We start from the raw sequence: 25,388 nt of genomic DNA, 5'->3' as shown, positions 1-25,388 counted from the left end.
ACGGTTGGTCAGTCCTCATTATCATTATCCCGAAGCCCAAGTGTCTATTACCCCAGGACGAATGATACTGTGCGCTACCCTGTGGGGAGGCAAGGACGTGGCCCCAGTCCTCAAGGCCCCGCAATTTCTTTGTGGTAATCCAGTATCACGCATGTGTGAAATGTGCCAACCAGGACAAGGCAGCCTAGGGAGAGGTGCCCACAGAGTAATCCAGATTAAGAGTTACCCAGTTCCCCGGAGGGAAGAGATTATCCAATAAAGATTCATCTAAGAGGCAGGAATTGATGTGGGCCTTGAAAAAAGAGAAGAGACAGAAGCTGGGCTTCTGACTGGGCTCGGGGAAAGGACGGAGGTGGGAATTTATGGAGTCAGAGACACTGTGAGCAAGCTCATTAGAAGGGAACTCATGAAAAGAGAGAGGAGTGTCGAAGACCTTGGAAGGACATGGAGATCTTGACTTCCAGGCTGACACATCTCGGGTTTAAAGGTGGAAATGCAGACCCGTGAAGGTTGCAGAGCAGGGGTGGAACACAGGCCTCTAAAAGTGGACAGAGAGATATATTGGCATTGGGATATCCTGTCATTTGGAAGGTCTGGGAGTATGAAGCAGTCTGGAAACTATTGTGATGGCCTGAGCTAGAGGCGAGGAGGGTGTGGGAAGGCAAAGCACAGGTATATTTCAGGAAATATTTATGGAAACATCCTTTGAATTAGAATCCATTTGAGGCAAACTACATAAAGCACATTTGTTCTTCATATCCCATTCATTTACCTGTCTCATTTTATGCATGAATAAACAGGCTGAATATATAACAAATAACTACAAGATTAAATCTGTCAATTGGGTCATCCGTAAAATTTTCCAAGTTACTGGGGCAAAAAATAAAAATAAACGAACTCCCCCTCCCCACCAAAACATGTGTCAAGTACACAGTAGTTTCTTAGGAAATGTTGGTTGAATTTGAATATAAATTACTCTTCTGTAAGAAAACTTCACCGAAAGTAGCTAAATTCTCTACAGCTGGCTAAATATGTCAAAAGCCAAAATTTTCTTTTCCAGTTAACCTGGACAGGTTTTGGTGGCAAAAGTTATCACATGAAACAAATACATTTACCTAGTATCACTAGGACAGATACAGAGAATGTGCTTACTTACAAAAATGTTTGATAAAATAGAGTTCATGTTTAATATGTCTTAACTGAATCATTCTTGTGAATATGTTAAGGCTCTAGTTTTAATTAATATATTCTACTGGATAAAAAAAGACTGAGGAAACCAAGAAAAAATTTGCACTATACTTTGTCAGCCGAAGTTCAGTCTGAAACACTCAATACATATGTCACTTAACTCTTAAGCCTGCGTGAGATCTGGTTTAAATAAACAATTAAATGGAAAATTAGGTGGGTAATTTCAAAAGAAGGGGGGAAAAAGTCAGTTAAGCAGTGCAATGAAGCTTGAATAGATCAGAAGAAACTAAAACCCTGGCTTGGTAGATGCCAATACTGGTTTGCATGGAGGAGTTATTTTGCTAAAAGGAAGTAAAACCGCTTTGTGAAATGTGTTGTCCTGTGATATGACAAGCACTGGGCCAGTGTGCGAAAATGGAAATGCTTCACGGATGCTCTGAGAAAAGGTCTTTTTTTTTTTAAATAAAAAAATTTTTTTTTCTACAGTAAACTCTCTGAGAAATTCCAACAAAGCCTCCATCTCTCTGCCCACATTTTTAAACAATGATTTAGGGCAGCAGGAAAAAAAACAGTAAACATGCATTACAGTTTTTCATCCAATAAATGCCTCAAAACTAAAAAAAAAAAAAAAGGATTTGAAAAGCATTCTATTTTTCTCTTGGAATATTTCCTGTTATTTGGAAATTATGCCATTTTAGAAGATTAGTCACATATTTTAAGGTGTTTACATATTGAATATAAAATATTTTGTACCACGATGACACTTCTTAAATTCACATTTTTAGAGCATAAAGTTATTTTTAAGAACAAATAAATTCTGCCTTTTACCGGTGAATTTCTGCTGTTTTTAGCATATTGTGCCAGCTAGCATTTTGGAGCCGTATAATAACCATTTCTGTTTCCAGCCACCAAGTTGTTATTCTTTTGGCATAATATAGATTCAGGAATGCAAGACTGTGGATCCTAAACCAGCGATATAGAAACCTATCATTTGAAAATCAATGATGAATACATGCGTGTGGTTTACTGCTAAGAAGAGCCTGCATTTAAACTGGCTTGGAAACCGCGGGCCTCCTCCTCACTCAGAACGCTGTGGCCTGCGTTGAGGCTGTTGTCCTACCTTAAGATAAATTCACCAAAGAGAATGGTCTCATTCAAAGTCAGGGGTCTGGGAGGTGGGCAATACTACCTCTCAATAACCTCCTAATAGACAGACCCAACCTTGCTTTATGCTATGTTTTAAAGTTACCCTCCGTCTGGACAATGATCAATTCAGATGTGACTGTATGCAGATGTCACATTCCCCTGACCACTTAAAAGCACAAAAATTATAAAGCATGAGTGAATGGATTTCCTGATTATAGATTATGAGAAAATGAAGAACAGACCAACTTTAGAGTCAGTTCGTTTTATAGTTTGATTTGATTAAAAATATTGTTTCACATAAAATACAACAATTTAAGCATTCACAATATAATTTTTATGAAGGATAACAGAATCGACCTCGATTGGTTACAAGTTTCTAAACATTCATATTAAAACTAGTGTAAATATACAAAACTTGAAATGTGTGAGGAGAAAAAAATTTTTTTTCTCTCTAGTTAACTTGAAAACACTTGCTGCTTTTTTTTTTTTTTTTTTTTTTTTTTTTATTGACTCCTATTTTAAGAAGTTGTAAATTCAAAGAACATATTCCTGGCTTAAGATGTTGTGAGGAGGACATTTTGCCTTGTCCCACAGAGCTCAATTGAGCAAGCATGTAGTTCTCTTTGAACCCAAAGTTCTAAAACTTTCTCTTACTTGGGTGTTTAGACATGAATCTCTTCACTTTTCTCCCCTAGGACTTTCAATTATAAATACAAGCATACAAAACTAATAAAAGCACGAAACAGATACTAGCCTTTCTGAACCAAGGCTAATTTTTTCATTATTAAAATCTTTTTTTCAGTCTCCCAAATTGTCATCTTTGACTTTTCCAGCTTCCTCTTCCAGCTCCCTCTCCAATCAGATACCAAAACTTGTTTTCTTCAGAAATGCCTCTCTCCATCTCCACTGCTACCATCCTAGGTAAGGCTTTCAGGATAAAATTCCTTTCATTTTATCATGGTTCCTGGTCTCCAGTTGAAGGGTTCTTCACCAGGTCTAAAGATGGGCTTCACAAAGGTTGTGAGTTCCTTAAAGCTGTATACAAAATTTTGTGCACACGTGTGATAATAAATCTCATGTACGGTCTCAAGATTTTCTCTAAAAATCTTTCTGAAGTGTTGCTTCCATTCTGTTACTTTTTCAGACCATACTTAATGCTGTTGGGTCAGTGCCCTGCTGGAGTCTCAGAACTGCGCAGAGTCTGACCCCCCACCCCCCCATCTCACCTGATTTCCAATTTCCACACCCAAGCTCACAGTCCTCTGGATATGCTGGAGTCTTTGCTCTAGCAGTGTCTGCTCTCCTGTTTAATTCAAATTTGTTTTAAGAATCAACTAGCACCCCAACTCTTAAATGTGAGTTCAGACAACTCTGCCCACCTTGAACACATTCCCTTCCATCCTGCTGCAATTAGAGGCAGTGATACACGCAGAGGGCTAGCTCTTTAAGTGCTCCAGATGCTTGTAAAACAGACAGACTATGCTGGAAAAATTAGGAGTTATTCAGGAATGGCGCTAAAAGTTAAGTTACTGAGGGAGTATGAGACTAGAACTGAAAATGTAACACGTAACTTGCTAATTTCAAATATCAAGGGTCTCTCCTCTATATGCTACTTGAGAACATTTCTTATTTTAGATAATGATTACACACTGATGACCAAGTACACTATTGAGACAAACTGCTCATCAACCATATAATATTAAAGTCAGGAAATCACGCAAGTGCCCAACTACTAAATTTGTTTATAGAGAGTTAATTGAAGCTTCTTTTTCACTTGTTGCACCTGTTAATCATTTCACAGCACATTACCTTAGTTAGCTAACTGCAAGCGGTAGAATCAAATAAAGTAGAAATTTTCCCTGATGAACAGGAAAACTCTGAGGCACTGGATCTTTTCTACACTGACGAGTGCTTATGCTCACTGCCATAGGTTGTCTCTATAAACCTCAAAAATAATTTACTCATACATAAAATGCCCACCAAAGGATGGGCTGCAAGATATCCCATGGTGGAAGGGTGGTAAGTAAGAATGAATAGGATTTTATTAGGTGGTCCAGAGAGAGACTTCCCAGGGAGAGGGAATGCATGAAAGATCTGAGTCACGGCTGTATTGGAGAAGGATGAGTGTTCCCATGAGAATGGAGTACCAGTGGTTTCAGAGTATGCAGTTTTCAGAAGCTGGAAAAATAGGCTTGACTAACACAAATCTCTCAGATCATGTTAGCTTTATATTCTAGAATTCACACTGAAACTTCTGCTACACTTCGTACTATAAAGCAGGAGCAAAGTTATAGTTTGTGAATGGCAAATGACATCCTTAGCTGTCCTTTAGGACTACAGTGTCAGGGACGCCTGGGTGGCTCAGTGGTTGAGCATCTGCCTTTGGCTCAAGGTGTGATCCCAGGTCTGGGAATCGAGTCCTGGACCACATGGGGCTCCCTGTGAGGAGTCTGCTTCTTCCTCTGTCTGTATCTCGGTCTCTCTGTGTCTCTTATGGATAAATAAATAAAATCTTTTAAAAAAAAAGGAATAAAAATAAAATAAAATAAAAAAAGTGTCAACGGAAGGGGCAGATTAGAAGTTAGACTGCTATAGAGAAGCTAGTTAGGACACATCTGCCGTAGATCACGTGAAGAATGAGACAGCAGGCACAGGAAGATCTACAAGGCAGACGGGAGTCAAGGGCAAAGGAGGAGAAGGTAGGTGATTCCAGGTTCTGGTGCTGAGGTCTTCATTAGAGTTCCTCCAACCATACTGAGCCTTAGTTTTTTTAGCCCTAAGAAATGATTTCATTAGCGTGAGAGAATCATAAAAGTAATCTGAATCAGACTCTCACATACTTGTCTGAGGCAGCCATCGCCAACATGACCATGCAATACTATTAACAATATCAAACGCTTATGGAGTCTTATTTATCAATAGTATCAACAACATCAAGCCAATGCACTGAGGACCCAGAACAGTACCAGGCACCTAATAACTGTTATATAATTGTTTGCTATTATACATGGATGTAAAACATCTTTATTCTTTGCAATGACAACCTTGTCAGGCACGAATAGCATCCCTGTGTTACATAATGAGAAAGCTTAACAACAGAGAGGTCCGGCGTCTTGCCCAACGCCAAACAGCTATAAGCTGGTAGAGTCGTGATTTGAACCCAGCAGTGTGCCTAGAGTCCATGCTCTGAAGGATAGCAGTCCCCTGCTCCCTGAGAATTGGTCACACTCTGGGATTTTGAAAACTCTTCTGTGTCATATCTCATTTTAAAATTATAGGAATGTGAAGGAAGCAGAAAGCAAGTGAAGTGGGAGGCCAGGGATATGTGACCCAAAGGGACTTCCTGAGCCAGAGGTGATGTGGGAGCTTCAGGAACACAGCTTGGCCATCATAAATGGCATTTCTGGTTGAGAAAATGCTGAAATTATACAAAGAGGCACAGAATGGTGGTGTTCTAAACTGTATTTCTGGTCTCCTAGATAAATAAATATTTACGAATAGGAAGTAGTGGGCTCAGCAACACTAAATGCCAGGGCAGCTGTTTAACTTTCAGTGTGCTATTTTGAGTGGATGATTAAATATGCTCTTAAAGGTAGATTTTGTAATATTTTAGTCAATAATCTCCCCTGTAATGGAGGTTAAAGATGTTTACCTACCTATTGTCAATTTAAGAGACCAGCTTCCATCAGAACCACTTAACACGACAGTGAAATGCTCAGTATTTTACAGTATCTGCTATTAGTTGTTACCTGCAAAATAATTTCTAATACATTGGTGTATGAAACTGACTTTATTTAGTAATCTGTTAATGGTATCTTATTTTCTGGAATTTGGGGCAAACTGCCACAGGAAAGTATTCAGTTGAACCTCTGATATATTGATTGATTTTCTGCTTTTACTTCAGCAAAAGGTTTTACCAACCTATTTTTTTCTTTCTTTCATTAGAACAATCTGAAAACATTTATAGCATATTGTCTTGTTATACTTAGAGTCATCACATACATAATAAGGCCCACTACCATCAACTAATTTTCTATCCGCGTTTTTAAAGGTTTTAGGGTAAGTTAGTTTTCAGTATCAGGACATTGTTTTGTCTCTCAAACATACATCTTTTCACAGAAAATTACTTTAAAATTGTATACAGTAAACTTGCTCATACAACCCACTACTCTACTGGAAGCAACGCATTTAAAATAGTTTTTAGTGGAAAAGTACGACCTTCTAGAATTCAGAGTTATGTTCACTGTGCCCTGAATGCCTGAAACCCTGCTAAAAGTGCTAGAAACTATGTTATTTAGCTATTGTGAATCACATTTTTTTTTTTTGAGGGAAAAGGAGATCTTTTTCATGGGATGGCTCTAAGGCAAAAGGCAACCACAAAACATCTGGAGGTCAGAAATCTGGGAATGATGAAAATTTTAATATGCCTCGTGTGGAATAGGGGCAAAGCAGATTTTCTGATTCTTATCCTGGTAAAGACTCCTGATTACAGATTCTTAAACACAAAATCAAGTCTCCATTCTATCTGAGGGTTTCTCAGGGAAATAATATAATAATGCATAATGTTAGACTATGAAGAAACTCCTGTGAAACCTCAGTGTCTTTTGTGGTGTATTCTTAGAAAAATACTCCAAGAATATACAAAAGCCAAAACTATTCATGGCTCTACCAGTTAGAGGGCAGTAGACATTCTAAAAAGAGCTTGCCTCTTCTGCTTGACCATGTCACCCTGATGCTAAACCAGACCTTCACCGATTTCATATCTACTGCATTTGTCCTTGATATTTCTTGGACATGTTTTGTTTAGTATCTTTTGTGAAATTAACAGTCTATCTGCCAACTAGATACTGAACATTGAACATTCAACACACACAACAGGCTCTGGACTGTGAGGCAGAAGTAAAGAAATGTTACTTATTACTGAATTATTTTCCCAAAGATTGAGAGTCTGGATCACAAAGCAGGGTTGTTTTGGCAAACCAGTCCCTCGTTTGTCCTAACAGCCATGTGGGTCAGACATTATCATCCCAATTTTTGACAGATAAGGAAACTGAGGTTCAAGGAGCTTCTGTGACTTGTCAGTAAGGGACAGCTTTGATTTGAATCCAAAACACAAGCTGCTTCCACTACTTTATTACAAAAGCCAGATGTTTCAGATTTAGAATGCATCCTTGTATTTCTCCGAATAAAAACTCCATTTGCAAATAAGGAAGAATTTGACAACCTGATGTTTTCAATGCACAAAGGCACTTAAAATATCATTCTACTTTGAGTACTGATTTGCTGAAGGGATAGTTTTTAATTGCATCATAAAAATGATACTGAACCTTGCTATCTTAAAAAAAAAACTCCACTTAACAATGAATGATAGATTTATGACTCACTTAATTGTTCACTTCTTGAGATTTTGGGGCTGTCTCTTTGCTAAAAATGAGGGGGTGTCTTCATTATTGACACAATCGTTCATTCTTTCAGTCATTTTTATAAACAAAAATATTGAGACAGTACAAATTAGAGAGAACGTGACATAAGAGAAAGAATAATTACTTGTGGTTTTAACATTTACACAACTCCTGCAAACACATCAGAAGATGATAATGTTCAAAGTGAAATGTGTTGCACTGCACTGCATTGCACTCCTATTCTGCCTCGGGTTTCTTAATATATCCTATTTATTCCCACCCTTGCATGTAGGGGCCACGGGACACATTTCTGCGAAGCTTACTAGTGCACTACTCGCTTGCTACACATTTAATAAATATTACTGGGATTGCATTAAACTAAGCTTCACTTTTTACTTAGGAAATCAAGAATATAGATAATTATAATACTGACAATGCTAACGTTTATTAACAAGCACTTACTCTGGTGCAGAAAATGTGCTAGGTGCTGCTTTGCATCATTACCTCACTTAATTTTCACAATACCTATAAAATGGGTATTCACAGACTTTTCAAGGGCAATAATGTCATCCCTAAAATAACTTAGATACCATGCATTTTCACTGGTTGTTTTATTTTTCTGAATATCTGCCTCTGGAGTATTTCCCCAAATCACCGCTCGTGCAAAATTTTTGCTCCACGATTTTCCAGGTTATCTCTGAGTTGCTTAGTATTTTTTTTTTTTTTTGAGTTGCTTAGTATTAAACTAAAGGTTCTTTCTTCATGATTGTCATGTAAATTAATGTTACATTTGAATATGTAAATTGACCACAGATTTAGATTTGCTATTATTAATATCTTAATAATAACCTATATTAATATAGCAGGCTGTTTTCCCCCCATACTACAAATAGGGCATAATCAGTTCTTTAGCATATGGACGTTGTAAATGGAGTCTAAGGTCAAGAAATTGTGAAAGAAGGGCACAGTGTTTAGTAAAACAGTTAACAAGTTAAATATTAAATTCAGTTAAAACAATTAAAATGGAATGATAATAAGTAAACCCAGTGGATACTGAAGCATCCTCTGGACACATAATAGATTACAAATTGAAACTGTTTGGTACAATATAATTTCCTTTAGTTTGAAATATACTAAAGGAATATATCTGATTTACTCTTTCAAATAGAGCCTTCATCATGACTATAGTCCTCTTTGAATCGAAATTTGAGTGAACACACCATGTAAGTCCACCTGTAAAATTTAAGTGGCTGGCAAAAGTCTGTCTAAAAACAGCAAATTATACTCTTGGCCAACAGCCTTGAAGCCCCAAAAAGTCCCTGGTAGGTAAAAAGTTGATTTCCAAAAGAGGGGCTTTTTTGACCACATCCCTTCTTCAGCATCTACTGTCTATTGATGCACAATTTCATATCAGTAATGATTTTGAAAAGAGCTTTTCTTTCTGTATTATCCCCGAATAAAATCTTACAGTGATGCCAAAAACAAGGACAAGAGAAACCAATTGTGTATGAGGAAAAAGAAAAATGCTGAATGCTCATTCGGTTAAGCGTCTGCCTTTGGCTTAGGTCATGATCCCAGGACCCTGGGATTGAGTCCTGCATTGGGCTCCCTGCTCAGTAGGGAGTCTGCCTCTCTCTCTCTCTCTGCCCCTGGCCCCTGCTTGTGCTCTCTCTCTCTCTCTCTCAAATAAATAAAATCTTAAAAAAAAAAATCTACTGAACGCTCAAGGAGCTGTAATTTGAAATTTTGTTTTTCCCTGTGGAAATCAAACTCCTTATGAATTAAGTTAAACTAAAGGTGTCAAAAGCAGATTTTTGATATCCTGACCTAGCCTGTAATATTGTTCACTAGTCTTTTCTTTGACCTGCTTCTTCCACTTCAACATCAGCCCCTAGAAAATGGCATCAAGGTACAGCTTTATTTATAATTTTTCAGGTCTTGTTTATGGGAAATGGATACTGATTTTTTTTGGCAATGGCTAAGTATCATATGTTGTAGATCATCCAATTAAAAGGGCTAAGTATTTTTTTCCTTTAATAAATCTAGATAATAACCTTGGTTTGAGTTAAAAATATCACTCTTACTTAATTTCATAGATAATAATAAAGAAATGCTGATGGATCTTTATCTATGTTTTGGGTGAACTCCCAAGGTAAAATTGCAAATAAATTCAGAATTTTTATTCAGAATAATTCAAACTTGCAGAATATTACTTTCAAAACAAGAATCTGACTATTAACTTGGATTTTTTTCACATGCTGCTTAGCAGTAGTGTAAAAAGTACTATAAAGTTATGTATTTTATACTTGTTAGCATATTTTTGTTAAAATAGTTTTCTTGTTTGAGTGCAACTACATGGCATCCATCTCCCTTTCTTGAATATTACATTGTCTGAATCTGTATACTGTTAGGTAACAAAAAATGTAAGCTTGTTAAAGCCAATCCTTTTAGACTGAAATTTTAACTACATTAGTGACACTTTGAATCAGTGAGTAAGAAATGCAGAGAAGTTTTTTGGCCGATAAAAAAGTCAGCCAAGAAACTTTTGATAAGTATCCTCAAAAACAAATACTTGCAAAACAATGGTACTGGTACACAATAATTAAACATTGTTATGACTTTTTCCTCTTCTCAGTTCTATTTTATATTATGCTAAATTTTTTTTTTTTAAGATTTTATTTATTTATTCATGAGAGACGCAGAGAAAGAGGCAGAGACACAGGCAGAGGGAGAAGCAGGCTCCCTGCAAGGAGCCCGATATGGGACTCAATCCCGGGACCATGATCATGCCCGGAGCCAAAGACAGATGCTCAACCGCTGAACCACCCAGGCGTCCTTAAATTTTTCTTTTTCAAGACTAAATGAATTATAAAAAAGTCATATAAGTGAAGTTCTATGATTATATAATCATAAAACATTGCCTGTAAAGATATGTGTCTTATCCCCAATGTGAGTACTAAGTTCAAAGGTTCAAAGTCACAGCCTAAGGCTATGCTACATGAAGGTCCTTTCAGGGCCTATAAGCTAGGGTTCCTTATTCACGCCTCAGTGATTTATCCACAGCAGTACACTGCCACCATCAAGTTTCCATGTATTTAGCTGATATAAATTAAGCATTCCAGAAGTGACAATGCTTGACAACCAAATGCATAAAATAGTAAACAATTAACAATCAAAATAAGGAAACAGCTGTTGGTTTCTTTTTTATAAAATTATATCTAATTTACAATAAATGCCAATTAAAATTATTAACCAATATACATAAATCTCCTTTGCCTTATCATCAAATAGCTATGTAGATTGTAAAATTCTCTTAAATTTTCAAAGAGATTCCTAAAGGGTTTTCCTTTCTTCTTCTCTCTACCCCTTCCCTTACTCTCTCTTTCTTTTGTCTCAATCATGAATCCTTGAGCACACTGGTGGTTTCTACTTAATAAAAAGCAACTATGCTATCAAAGTGCAAACAAAGGGTACTAATAGGATAGTGAATAATCCAACACAAGGCATTGGTGTGTATGTACCACATTGACTGGTACACGCAGAAGAGGTCCTGAAAAGGAGCCAACACAAGGCATAGCTCAGAGACTGGACGGGAAAGGTGCTATATTTTATCATCAAGTTGAGCTGAAAAAGAGAATGCTTACCTCTTATTTCTATTAAATCTAATGATTATGAAAATTCAACTGAATTTGATCTTCAATCATCAATCACCACTAAGATTACCATGTTTTTAAAAGCTTTAATTACAGAGATATGACAAAATATAATTTAAAAAGCAGTGATGACTCAGGCAGCCTGGGTTGCTCAGCCATTTAATGTCACCTTCAATCCAAGGCGTCATCCTGGAGACCCCGGATCAAGTCCCACATCAGGCTCCCTGCATGGAGCCTGCTTCTCCATCTGCCTGTGTCTCTGCCTCTCTTTCTCCCTGTGTCTCTCATGAATAAATAAATAAATAAATAAACATTTTTTAAAAATAAAAAAGCAGTGACTTTTGAGTTGTTGAGAGAAAAGGACTAAGTATTGGATGAATAACTGTGAATTGAAACCTAGAGATGTCACCACTACTAATGTATTATGACTTACTGTATACTTCCCTTATACCAAGAGTACAATGCCATCCTGTTACTTTTTTATTAGTTTCCCTTCATCTGTGAAATTGTTTCAGTTAAGTGATAAGAGGCTTATTATTTTAAAAGGTAATTTGTGATGCTCTGAGGTACCAACCCCCATTTCATTTACTTCTATATATCAGTTCTTTAGAATTTCTATTAGGTATGTTAGAAAAGTTAGTAAACTTTATTGGCCAATGGTGCCCCACCATTTAATGATTAAATGGTGTACAAATGATTAAATTTGTACACTCATTGTGTAAGTGTCAGAAGAATATATTATTTTGTGAATTACAGATTGAGGCTCCATTTTTTCATATTTAAAATTACATTATTTCTTTCAAGTATTCTTTTTTCACATCAACATTATTAAACATCTGTGACTAGTAGATCAATTTTTCTTTTATTCAACTAACAAACACTAACTGAGTATCTGCCATGTGCTATCTCTTATGTCTTGAGCTGGGAATACCAATTCAGTAAGAAAGAGTTTGCCCCTCAGGGCTGAGTGTCCAGAAGAAAAATGCGTGTCCAGACACTGCAATTACAATGCAATGAGGTAAGTGACGTGGGCACGGGCTTCCGTGGGAGAAAACAGAAGAGATGTATAATTCCTTCTGGAAGAAAGGATTTCCTGAATGGCTGAACTGAATGCTGAGGGATGACAAGGAGTGCTCAGGAGCAAGAAATCAGCTGAGGGAAAGGAGCAATTGGAATGCATACAAAAGGCAAGTGGCCTCAACACTGTTTGCATCACAGTGAAGTGGTTAAGGGCACAGACTTTGGAGATACACTGCTTGGGTTCTACCCTGTACCATTATTTAACCTCTCTCTGTCTCAGTCTCCCTGTAGGAAGGGCAGAGCACGCATATCTACTTTAAAGAACCGTTATGAGAATAAATGAGTTACTTTTTTGTAAAGCACATAGTAAGGGCAATTTAAATGCATGCTATTATTAGAGTGCAGGGTTCTTGCTGGCTGTGGCAGAAGGAAAGGTTTAAGACCGGAGAGGAGGGCTGGGCCAGAGATAAGAGGCTCACGGTTAATTCTGAAAGAGATGGGAAGCCATTTCTGGACTTTAGGCACATGAATGATGACCTACAATTAGTTTAAGCCTTTGAGAAAGGCTAATCAGTCATGAGGGGACTGGAGGGGGATGCAATGTGAAGCAGAGAGACAAATTAGGGCGCTCTGGAAACAGTCCTGGAGTGTTGCTAGGAGCCTGAACCAGGGCAATGAGACAGGAATGGAGAGAAAGGAGTAGATTTAGGATCTACCTTGGAGGCAGAATTGGTTAAGACTTGATGGGAAAGTTGTTATACTTTATCATCGAGCTAAGCTGAAAAAGAGAATGCTTATCTCCTTGGTCTCTCAGTATTTATAAGCACATGCTAATTGCTAAAACTTACTTCCTTTCTGTGTGGTACTATCCCCTTTTTACAAGTTGAGATGATATGATTTTGAAAAAAGTTACAAAGACAGAAAAGTATTTAATTATGTGCCCTTGGCCTCAGAATTTCTAACTTTATCAGAGACCTTGAATTTCAATGGCAATACTCAAAATTTGGAAGATATCTTTTGGCAATTTTGCTTTAGTTTTCTTTTCTGGAAATGCAGAGACATTCTGGCTGGCTTGCTTCCCCTGGTGTTATGTGATTCTCTGACATCAGCATAGATATATTCAGCTTTGACACATGATACTGGCGGGTTTGAGAAAGAAGGGGAAGATGACCGAGCCTGTAGCAGGACACAACAGCTAAGCTGAAGTCTATTAAATGGCATCTGCAACAGGTGTTCTGTGGAACCAGAGTCAGAAAGGGCTTCTTCCTCTATTTTTAATAAATGGGGAAGTAACTCTTTCACAAATATATAGAAACTGGGAAAGTTGTATGCCCACAGCTATGAGATACATTCATCCAGATATAATGCTTATTATCATCAGGGTGGAGCAACTGAGCATCTTTCTTTTTATTTCCTTCTATCTTTGAAATAGAAGATTCTCATATCTGTGGCAGAGGTCTTGATGTAGGAAGACAAATATGCTAAGCTCATAAGATTTCTTTACTTCAGTGATGCTATAGCCATATATGTGGCTAACTTTTACACTTACAAGATTGAGTGTCTTCTCTGTCCCTGGAGGGCCATTAAACTTAGTCAGAGAATTGACAATGACAACATAATTGAACAACCAAACACTTCTTATTTTCAATAGAGAATCCTAAAGCATTCTAGATATTAAGCAGAAACAAGAGTCTATTTCCATTAGGGCTGAGTAACCCATCCCCCCCATATGTTTTTTACTACATCTAATAACTTTTATCACCACTATTGGTGGAGCACTGAAATACTGGAGAAAATATCATAACATCTAAACCATTTTCAAAAGTTATCTCTTTTTTGGTCTTTGTGACAATCTAGTTTCTTGGTCCCCACCATTCTCTCTAACCAGAGTTTTGGCAGAGACTCGAATCCAAGCAACGTTGCTCTGGCTTTGAACTGGTTTTGTAATTTTGAGACTGTAAGCCTCAAACTATTTTTTTAATTAATTAATTAATTTATGATAGTCACAGAGAGAGAGAGGCAGAGACACAGGCAGAGGGAGAAGCAGGCTCCATGCACCGGGAGCCCGATGTGGGATTCGATCCCAGGTGTCCAGGATCGCGCCCTGGGCCAAAGGCAGGCGCTAAACCGCTGCGCCACCCAGGGATCCCCCTGCCTCAAACTATTTTTTCGGGGGAAAAAATGAGCACTTCATTTCAATGTCCAGCAAAATAATATATCAAGTTTACTCACTACTTTGACTCTATCTAATTTTTAAAAGGCAGATAAAATAGGAAGTTTGTGCCATTGATTCTGTTTGTTAATTCACTCTGTAGTTCTAATAGTTTTTCTTCAGCACTAGTGAATTAGTGAAGAGCCAATATCAGAAGTGAGAAACATTACCCCCAAATGGATGCATTTCTAAAAATGTTTTTGTATGCTGATTTTCTTTATCTTCTTTCTTATAATTAGCAGGCTATTATATATGACCCTGGAAAAATATTTTAATTAGCTTGTCCACGGATATTTCAGTAAGCTTGAATTTTTTTGACATTTCAAACATAACCTTCTGTCATTCATGCCTGTCTCCTACTATTTTAAATGTATAGCATGTTCCAGCTGCAGGAATTACCATGGTTACTTGTTATGCCAATAGTAACTGCGGTTAGCATTAAAAACTACTGTGCTGTCTTACCTCTGCACTGAAAATGACATCAATATCTAATAATCACAACAATGTGAATTAATATGGAACCCTGGAGAAGTGTGTCTATAAGATGATTGGTCATAGGAGAAGTTCTTAAGAGCTAAAATACATTTAATGGCTTTTTGGGGATACCCTATTTTCATATTCTCTAAGAGCTGATTTTAATGCCAAAATTGGCTTTATTTTATTTTATTTTATTATTTTATTTTATTTTATTTTATTTTATTTTTTGGTTTTATTTTATTAACAGTATTGTTGAATGTTTAAAATCTCACTCCCTCCTTTTTATTTATTATATTTATTTTTTTTTAGGTTTTTAAAAATGTATTCATTTGAGAGAGAGAGAGTGTGTATGAGTAAGCAAGCAAGAGCATTAAGCAGGAAGGAGGAGGAGAGAGAGAAGAAGAGGAAGAAGCAGACTCCTTGCTGAGCAGGGAGCCCAACGTGGGGCTCTATCTCAGGACTCTGGGATCATGACCTGAGCTGAAAGCAGATGCTTAACTAAGCCACCCAGGCGCCCCTCACTCCCTCCTATTTTATTTTATTATTTTAAAAAAAGATTTTATTTATTTATTCATGAGAGACACAGAGAGAGGCAGAGACATAGGCAGAGGGAGAAGCAGGCTCCATGCAGGGAGCCTGATGTGGAACTTGATCCTGGGACTCCAGTGTCCTGGGCCAAAGGCAGATGCTCAACCACTGGGCCACCCAGGTGTCCCACTCCCTCCTATCTTAAAATGTATTTTCCTTTAGAAATGTTACAGGAAAAAGAAAAAAAAAAAAAAAAGAAATGTTACAGGAGTTTGGTACTTCTTTGGGTGGAAAGAGATTCACATTTAACATGAAATGATTAACAGAGAACTTGACTGGCAAATCTTGCTAAAGGTACTTCTGAGTTCAGAGATAGTATCTAGTATTAAATTGGTTTATTAGAGCCCTCAATTCTGATTATGTGGACTAGCTGAGGTTTGATTAAGAAAAATTCTAGTTAATAGTCTTCTTCTAAATTACTATCCATCCACTTCTGCTTCATAAAAATCCTTTAGAAATTCTTGGGGCCATTTTTCTTTCTATGCATCTCACAGATCTCTGTACTTTGTTCAACACTTACTTCCTGCAAATCACCTAGTATAGGAACCCTGAACAATGATCCATGTTGTAATACAGAAGTTTCCACTCACCTGCACTGGTGCCTGCACCGGATGTGAGGTCTCCACCCATCAGACCACCTACGGATTAAAGACAAAGAAAGATCAAAAGGAGAAAAGGCTAAAGGTCCACAAAACAACACACTTTACCTTTAGCAACCACTGCATTTTGGCTCTCCCAAGGGTCCTAAATTTGAATATTACCTAAGTTGGATGGCTGACATTTGTTTTATTATGACATGCTGTGCTCAAACATTAAACCTACATTCAATCATTGACATTTTGCAGGATCCTAAGAAAGTTTACATTAAAAAAATCCAGTGTTTAAATGGTCTCTGAATTTTTATTTTTGGATGTTTTATAGAAAGTGGAAGAAAAAGGAATAAGGTTTACTATAAGTTGAAATAGCCATACATTTGATATTTAATTCTTTGAGAATATGTTTTATACAATTAATTTTGTAAAATGCTAATTGTCCAGAACTTTGGTCATTTCATGAATCTACCCATAGTGAATGATCTCATTTACTACCTGAATTTTCCTTACTGACATAATAAAAGTAAGTTTCACTGGCTACAAATTTAGAAAGATATGCTTATTCACTGCTAACTTAAAAGTATATTAAAATTTGGCAATATTTAAATATGACAGCTGGGATGTTTCCATAAGATTTTTTTTTAAAGATTTTATTTATTTATTCATGAGAGACACACAGAGAGAGGCAGAGACATAGGCAGATGGAGAAGCAGGCTCCCTGCAGGGAGCTTGATATGGGACTTGACCCCAGGACCCCAGGATCACGCCCTGAGCCAAAGGCAGATGCTCGACAACTGAGCTACCCAGGTGCCCCTCAATAAGATATTTAATATAGGAATTACTGTTAGTTTTAGCCAAAAGAGTAGAATGTCAGCTGGGGTGCTTGGTGGCTCAGTGATTGAGCAACTGGCTTCAGCTCAGGTCATGATCTCAGGGTCCTGGGATCAAGTCCTGAATGGGGCTGCCCGATTCTGCTTCTCCCTCTGCTTAAGTCTCTGCCTCTTTCTACCTTTCATGAATAAAAAAATAAATAAATTTTTAAAAGAATAGGATATCAGCTGGACTCTTTTTTAGAGAGGGAGAGGAGGAGGGGCAGAGGGAGAGAGATAGAGAATCTCAAGCATGCTCCACACCCAACGTGGAGCCTGATGTGGGGCTCTACCTCACAACCCTGAGATCATGACCTGAGCTGAAATCAAGAGTCAGATTCTTAACTGACTGAGCCACATAGGTGTCCCTCAGCTGGATTATTTTCTAACTGATCCTAAGTGATAGTCTATAATTATTAGTTAGTTCTGGTTTTGGAATTTGAAGAAAATGTTCATTATATTTTAAGAAACATTTATTATTTCCAATCAAATAATATTTTGGAAATAAAGTATGGAATTTAAAAAATAAACGAGCATGAATTTATCAAACAGGAAATTCAACTGCCTTTGAATATTATCTGAAAGAAATAACATATGGTTATTGAAAATTCTTATGAAAACTTTTAATCATATTCAAAAGTAGAGAGCATGGCATAATGAAGTCCTTTATATACATCTCTCAGACTCAAGATTTATCAAGATTTTATTATTTGGCTGATTCTGATTATATTTTCTATATAAAGTTTTTGCACTAAACAGTAATACATGTTTAGTTTTAATTAAAGGCAGATATTGAAGTATTCTCAAGGAAAAAATTCTGTGAATAAATTGCATTTAATACAATTATGTGTGCCTAAGACTTATTAAAAATTTCATATGGAGCACTTTTTAAAAATAAAATGTAATATGTAATGGTTTGCTATATATGGCTTAGAAATACTATTATTTTTGGTGCTTCTTTTGCAAATATAAAGGAATTATTTGGTTATATTCAATATACATTTACTTAGTTCTGACTGTTAAGCTAGCATATCAGGAGGACTTTCTTCCCTTTAAGATTCTTTAAATCCAGTGGGGAAATAGACACATATTCAATATAGCACCCATCACATTGTATTTTGCTTCATCTGAGTATGAAGAATGAGTGACTTTTCCTGAGCAATAATTTCTTTTCTCTGGGACACTGAATTGAATAACAGTTGGGATTTCTTAGAGATGTTGAGACAAATTTGTGGCAGGTATATATGTTCTTATGATGTGCTCTTAATTTCATTTCTGACTAAGTTTTGTTTTTATTCTATACTTCGTAACTTACACTATTTTATTATAGTTCTTTTCTGCTTTAAGTCCTTTGTGGTATAAGTTTCTGTATAAATAAATGAAACTTGACCAAAATAATAAATAATTACACGGCACAAATGCTATCAGAGGACACAGGGGAAGATTTCACAGAAGAGGTGATATCTGGCTAAGAGGAAGAGGGAAAATAGCATTTTAGGTGGGAGAAGACCAGAAGGAAAAGAATGGAAACAGGATATTTGACTTTCTGTTTGAGAAAGTATGCAGTTAAAATATAGCCATCTGAGAGATTGGTGATAGTCTGAACAGATAAATAGCAGATTATGAAAGATTTCAAAAGACAGGCTAACGAGGTGGAAGACCTAAGGGTATTAAGCAATGAAGGAACATAACAAATGGAAAACTGGAAAAGTCTACATGTTAGTGATAAAATATACTTTCTGCCAAGAGTGGCTCCTTTCAATGATTTGTTAACATTGAATCCATATGAAGACATACCTGTGTTACCTGCACTTGGAGGTCGATGTGTTACACCAGGAGACATACTATTTCTCTGCAGAGAAGGGTGGGCCAGTGGCAAAAGGTTGGGGTTTCCCAGTGAGCTGACGGGGTTGCTGTATACCAAACTGTTGTGGCTGGACACTGGGATGGAGACTGGCATCTCAAAATTGGGAGGTGGAACAGCCTGTAGAGCAGAAAAAAAAATATATAGGTAAAAGGAAAGAAGAGAAACAGAAGCCCTCAAGTCATACAGCCTTTACTTTTCCAAGAAAAATTTCAAATACCAAGCTGCTTGGTGTCTAGAAGACCATTAAGAAGAGCTCTCAAGATGTTCAGATCATAAATTGATTTCTTTAATGTGCTTAGAACTCTTTCTTTGCAACTATTAGAAAACGTTTCACTTTTGTTTAAAACAAAGCCCCATTTCATTAGACTCCATTGTCTTTGAATTCCATTCTGTTAAGTAATAATTGTTCATTTGTGATGTCTGAATCTGGTGCCAGAAATGACTGCAAGATCAAAGGTACATGATTGTGATGACTTCACAGAGAAACGGGAGGATTAAAATGCAAACCAGAGTCTTCGGTTTAATTGCTTATTGAAGCATATTTATGCAGAAGTTTAATGATATAAAATCATCTCCAGGCATGTGAATAGCACATATATTTTAATTATTATTTTTAAAAGTCTGTCTTTTGAGAGTAATTCTAAAGATAACAGACATTTTAAGATACAGAATTCAACAGAGCATGTATCATTCAATAATTCATTTTATAAAATGATAGTTCAGAATATGTTACATTTCACATTTTGGGATGCGTGGACATTGGCAAATGGCAAGACTTCTATCTCAAGTGAAAAGCTGGCAGATATTTAGTGAAATGAAGTTGTGTGGATATCAAATTAGAGTAATCAGGCCTCAATTATTGATATTTTGGTATTATTATTAGCAATTTAAGCAAAAGCATGCTTGTTTCTCTGCTTGCACTAACTGGATAATCATACTTATAATTCCTTTTTAACATAATAAATGAAAATACTGCTTGAATATATTGTCAGAGGACTCATAGTGTCAGAGCATACAGCATTATTACTATAAATTGGATACATGTATGTGTGTATGTATGTATCTGATAGATCTATTAGAGATAGGGGTTATATAGAACATTCTCTTAGGATTCTCAGATAAGCCACTGTGTAAGTTTAAATGCCTATTTGCATGTGACTCAAAAGTTTTTATTTTTATTTATATTTTTATCATTTTTTTCAGTACTCTTAATATCAACTTTCCTTTCCTGGTTGATTGGCTGGCCTGCATCATATGTCATGTTCTGCAAAAGCTCTTTATCCTGATGGTGATTTCAATATGATTCCCTATTTATGCTTATGCTCTCTTATTCTTTATTTTTCCTATTCTTTTTTTATTCCATGACCTGGACGTGCTGATACTGACAGAAGCAAATGTTTCATAACTCTTTTACATGTCTTTGATTCCTCACTGTTTTATAGGGAAATAAAAAATGTTGAAGTGCTTTATTAAAACAGTCTTTCTATAGTAAGGCTTTATTTGTTAAGCAGAATAACAAAAAATAATTTGGGGTAAACATCATTATATAATGAAATAGAAATGTTGGATAAGACTTCAAAGAATGAATATAACCCCAAATTTCCAGAGCCTTTTAAACAACAAAAAATATGAGTGCATGCTGTAAAATAAAATGTCTGTCAAATGAATGAAATATTGCATTCCTGTAGTAAAAGGCCAAAGAGAATTATTTAGAATATCTAAGAAAACAAAGTAAGTAACTGTTGTAGATCTTCTCTATTTGCCCCTCCAGATCTACTGTCCACCCTCCCTCTTCATTGCTCTGGGCCCAGGAGGCTGAGTCTCCAGACTGCATCCACTTGGCTCCTCTTGCTCTCAGGCTTCAGCTGGGCCAGTGGAAGCACCCACAGAAGTATAGAGAGTAGGAGAGAAGTCAGGGTGTTTTCCTGCTGTAGCGTCCTCCCTGCTGAGTCACAGGTTGGCAGAGGCTGCATTCTATGAAGGTCATGCCTCTTTTTGGGTCCTGTCTTCTACAGACTTAGATCTTGCTGTGCTCTGGTATCTTCCATCTTCTGCCCCTTTAGGCCTAGCTATGGCAACAACTTTCAGGCTGCAAGCCCTAATATACTTCACTATTCCTTTGGGTTTTATGGAACTCTACCTATCTACAAACAGTCCTTTTACTAAACTCTCTTCAATTCCCACCAGAGCTATAAAAGTGATTCTCTAGGTCTAGAATAGTGGTACTCTACAGGGGTGTACTCCCTCCCTAGAGAGCACTTTGGAAATCTGTGGAACAACTTTGGGGTGTCACAATAATTGGGGTGAATGGCTGGTATTTTCTGGGTAAGCAGGCAGGTATGTTGTATACCCTGTCAATATGGGACAGTTCAACACAAAAAAGAATCATCTCATACCCTATTCAACTTTCAAAAGTCCCCACAGGACATTCATGTGTGTGGAAAAGCCCATTTACAATGATGTGAGTCAGAACTAACTTTGTTCTACAAACACAAGGTATTTTTTTTACACTGAAACACGGATTTTGTTATATATTGAAATTTCCAGAAATGCACTTATTGTGTGCATTGAAGGAATATTCTACTTTCTTATGTAAGGAACTTCATTAAAAATTGTCATCAATGGCAATTCTGCATTTGTAATTTGGGTTGTAAATATAGCACACTTGTTTTCTCTCAACTCATTCCATTAAAGTTTTCCCTACCCCCTCACTGAAAAGCCTCTTGTCATAGTCATTATTAACCTTCAGGTTGCTAAATCCAATGAAAACTCCTCAGTCTTCAACTTGAACACAGCTGGTCACTCCTTCCCTCTCAAAACTCTGGACTTTCCCTCCTACCTCAATGGCTGCTCCTTCTCAGCTTTTGTTGTTCTTTCTCCTTTGATATCTGAATTTAAGAGTAGCAAAGTCCTTTATCAGCAGCTTAGATGTCTCTCCTGATTCAGCCTTGCATATCCAACAACCACCTCAATATTTCTACTTGAATGCCCAACAGACATCAAAACCAACTCCAATCTAGCTCCACTCATACCTTTCTTCACCTCCAGCTGATGACAGCTCAGTGCTTTCAGTGGCATAGAATAAAATCCTTGAGTCTCCCTTGAATCTTCAGTTTCTCCCACACCCGACATCCAGTCTATTGGCTTAACTTCCAAAAATATCCACTCTCCAAACACCTCTCATTCTAATGGCTATACTCTGGCTCCAGCACCATCACCTCTTGCCTTGATCACCGAAGTCACCTCCTAAGAGTTACCTGCTTCTATCCTTGCCCTTCTTTTATTATTAATCTAGCAATCAAATCAATCCTTTAAAAGCACACATCAGATGATGACACTCCTCTTTTCCAAACCCTGTGAGAATCACCCACCTTTCTCAGAGTGAAGCTCAACTTCTTCCAGTGTTCCATAAGGCCTCATAAATTCCAGGCTTCATCATCTGATCTCCTATTGTCCTCTTCCTCACTCCCTCATTCTTGCCTCATTTCTATGGCTAACTCTATCACTTCCTTCAATTTTCTGCTCAAGGAAGCCCACCCTGACTACCTTATTTAATTGTGCAGCTTGCCCTACCTCCCCATCCATCTCCTGATCACTTGTAACATCGCTTATGATGTTGGTCAAATAATGTTCCCTTTCATCAAGCTGCTAGAGCTCTTTTGCTGTAAGGGAATGCAGCACTTAGTCTAGTTTTTATTATATGAATTGAATATTTTTCATCAAAGGAGAATTTTTAGGAAGACACTGTACTAATATGAAAGTACAAGCTTACAATTTACTGTACATTATTTACTGAGAAGGCACCATACAATTCACACACATTATGTGATCCGACCCTTTCAACATCCCTTCACTATAGATATAATCCTTTCCTTTTAAAATCAGTGAGATTAAGTGGTCCAAGGTCATCTAACTAGTAGGTGACTGAGCCTGTTGCTTTTTCCATTAAATCACTGTGTAACACAGTTTAAGTTTTTGGAGAGAAATAAAATACCGCAGTCCGAAATCATACTGTGAAGTGAGTATGGGCTTCATGTTAACAGCTTATTATTTGTGAACCATGAAAATAATGAACTAGAAGGGTTCTCAGGACATGTGGTTGAGCATCCATGTTAGAATGAGCTCTGTGCTCACTAAATGCCAAGGTGTGACTGAGGTCTCAGGAAAAAATAAACCTTAAAGACTCCTCTCTTCCATATTTACTCAGGTTTGGTATTTTATCTTTTTTTAATTTTTATTTATTTATGATAGTTACACACAGAGAGAGAGAGAGAGAGAGGCAGAGACACAGGCAGAGGGAGAAGCAGGCTCCATGCACCGGGAGCCCGACGTGGGATTTGATCCCGGGTCTCCAGGATCGCGCCCTGGGCCAAAGGCAGGCGCTAAACCGCTGCGCCACCCAGGGATCCCAGGTTTGGTATTTTAAAGCTATCTTTTAGCTACAAATGTTTTAACTTATATTCACTATTACCGCGTATAAATGCTTAACTATGACTGGGTACGTAAGGATCTGCTATAAAACTACTTCTCCCCTGCATATTCTACAGTGTTGATTGTGTCTCGGTAGACAGCAAAGCCCATTTCCTCTGACTACATGCACATCCAAAATAAGAATTATCAATCATTATTTCATAAAATCTGAACCACCCTAATAACCAATTCAGTGAAAAATCCCTCTACTCCTCTCTTACTCTGACGGTCATTCCAAAGAATTATTCAGTTTCCAGCGTTCTGAACTGCAAACAATTTGGTAAGTACAAAATTCTCTTGCAAGCAGCCAAAGAGCAATCAGATATAGCTCTGCTATCAAAGCATATTCCCCCCCCCAAAAAATCACAATTTATATAATAGGCTAACATCTTTTGCATTCTGCCTTTTGCTTGGTTCCTTTATGTGTATTAGGAACTGGCTAAATAGTTTTAAAGTTGAATTGTAAGCTTAAAAATGATCAGACTGAGGAGATATCTGAGATTCAGAAAGAACAACAGCTTTTATATCAGAAATCTCAGTTACAGTCCAGTTGTGTAATAAATTGCCATTGAACCAGGCAAGTTATTTAACCTCCCTTGACCTGATCTGAGACATGAAGTGTTTGCAAACATAAAGAGACTAACCAGCTCTGAACATTTTACAGAATGCAAAGGCTACAAAAATGTATAAATGTTTACAGGAATTTGGCATTACTTGTTTTCTTCTTGATTTTTCAAAATTAGGGAACTTAAGAAGCATCTTTTAAATTTTTTTTTTGTCTAAAAACAGGAAGCCAGAAAGTAGTTAGGAACTCCCAACTTGCATATATCTCAGGTCCAGGCTCCAAATTTGAGAACACTCAAGACAGGTAGGAAGATGGAATTTTAGGTGATTAAATAAAATGCTGTAGAAGGGACTACTATGTAATTCGCAGAGCCCAGGGTAAAATGAAAATGTGGGGCCCCTTTAAAAAATTATGAAGAAATTCAAGATGGTGATGGTAAAGCATCCGAGAGCAGGGCCCTGCGTAATTGTATAGGTCGCATGCCCACAATGCTAGCCCTGCTTTAAGATACACAGGTATTAGAGCTAAAAAGCTTTTAGTGTCCATCCCTGAACAAACTGATCATGGTTACTGACGTGAGTTATCGTGGTCAGAAAGGTATCTGAACTTTTACCCAAAACCCACTATTTTCCCAAGCTTACCACAAAGAAAAGTCCAATAAAAAGTTAAATAAAATATTTTTAATAAAATATTTTTAGTTAATAGGCCTTCTTTTATTTAATGTGAATGACTGAACTGAGTCCCCGTTTTGGGCCACTAATGATACTCCCTTACCTTTCAATCAACCATTACCAGGCTGCTGAGAACCAGCAGAGAAAAGAAATCACCCAACACCAACTGCTGATTTCCAAAGTCTCTCAAGGCTGCCTGACAACTCTGGTCTGTACTCTCTCTTCCTTTCTCATCCCAGATTTCTCACAATGTCTACACCTTTATCATTCTTGGTTCTCTTTCCAGCACCTACACCCTCATCTCAATATCTATAGAAGCTAAGTTTAATATAAAACACAGCAATCACTAGGTGGTCACATACTCAACTTCACTCTACCCATCTACCTACCACCTTAACTAGGTCATGGGTATACCTACAACTCTGTCCTGTTCAGACCCTATCCTCCTTCCCTTCCTCGAGTAGCTCACTATTGTAGCTCCATTGCACCAATGCCTTTGATCTTTTTCTTCCTTCAGGCATTCCTCCTCTGCAGATAAATAATCTCCAGAGCTTTTCCTTTGAACTCTTTCCTTGATCCTAGTTATAGCAGTATTTCTCTCTCTTCACAGTCTGTTATTTGAAGAAAACACATACTATTTCCACTTCCCCCCTTCCTGTTCACTCTC

General features: G+C 37.2%; 1 protein-coding gene across 42 annotated transcripts in view; it reads right to left on the bottom strand.

Moving 5' to 3' along the window:
* The window catches only part of MEF2C (myocyte enhancer factor 2C), a 169,021-nt gene that overhangs the window by 14,793 nt on the left and 128,840 nt on the right, over positions 1-25,388 (bottom strand). For all 42 annotated transcript variants that reach the window (XM_025438537.3, XM_025438536.3, XM_049108263.1 and 39 more), the window contains 2 exons: positions 18,946-19,132; positions 16,277-16,324 (listed from right to left, as the gene is read on the bottom strand). In XM_025438537.3, the coding sequence (XP_025294322.1) occupies positions 16,277-16,324; positions 18,946-19,132 (235 nt within the window). The remainder of the gene's footprint in view (positions 1-16,276; positions 16,325-18,945; positions 19,133-25,388) is intronic.

This window comes from Canis lupus, chromosome 3 (genome assembly GCF_003254725.2).
Source record: "Canis lupus dingo isolate Sandy chromosome 3, ASM325472v2, whole genome shotgun sequence".
NCBI classification, from domain to species: domain Eukaryota; kingdom Metazoa; phylum Chordata; class Mammalia; order Carnivora; family Canidae; genus Canis; species Canis lupus.
Note: the sequence above shows the minus strand (reverse complement) of the source record. Positions and strands in the feature narration are given on the sequence as shown.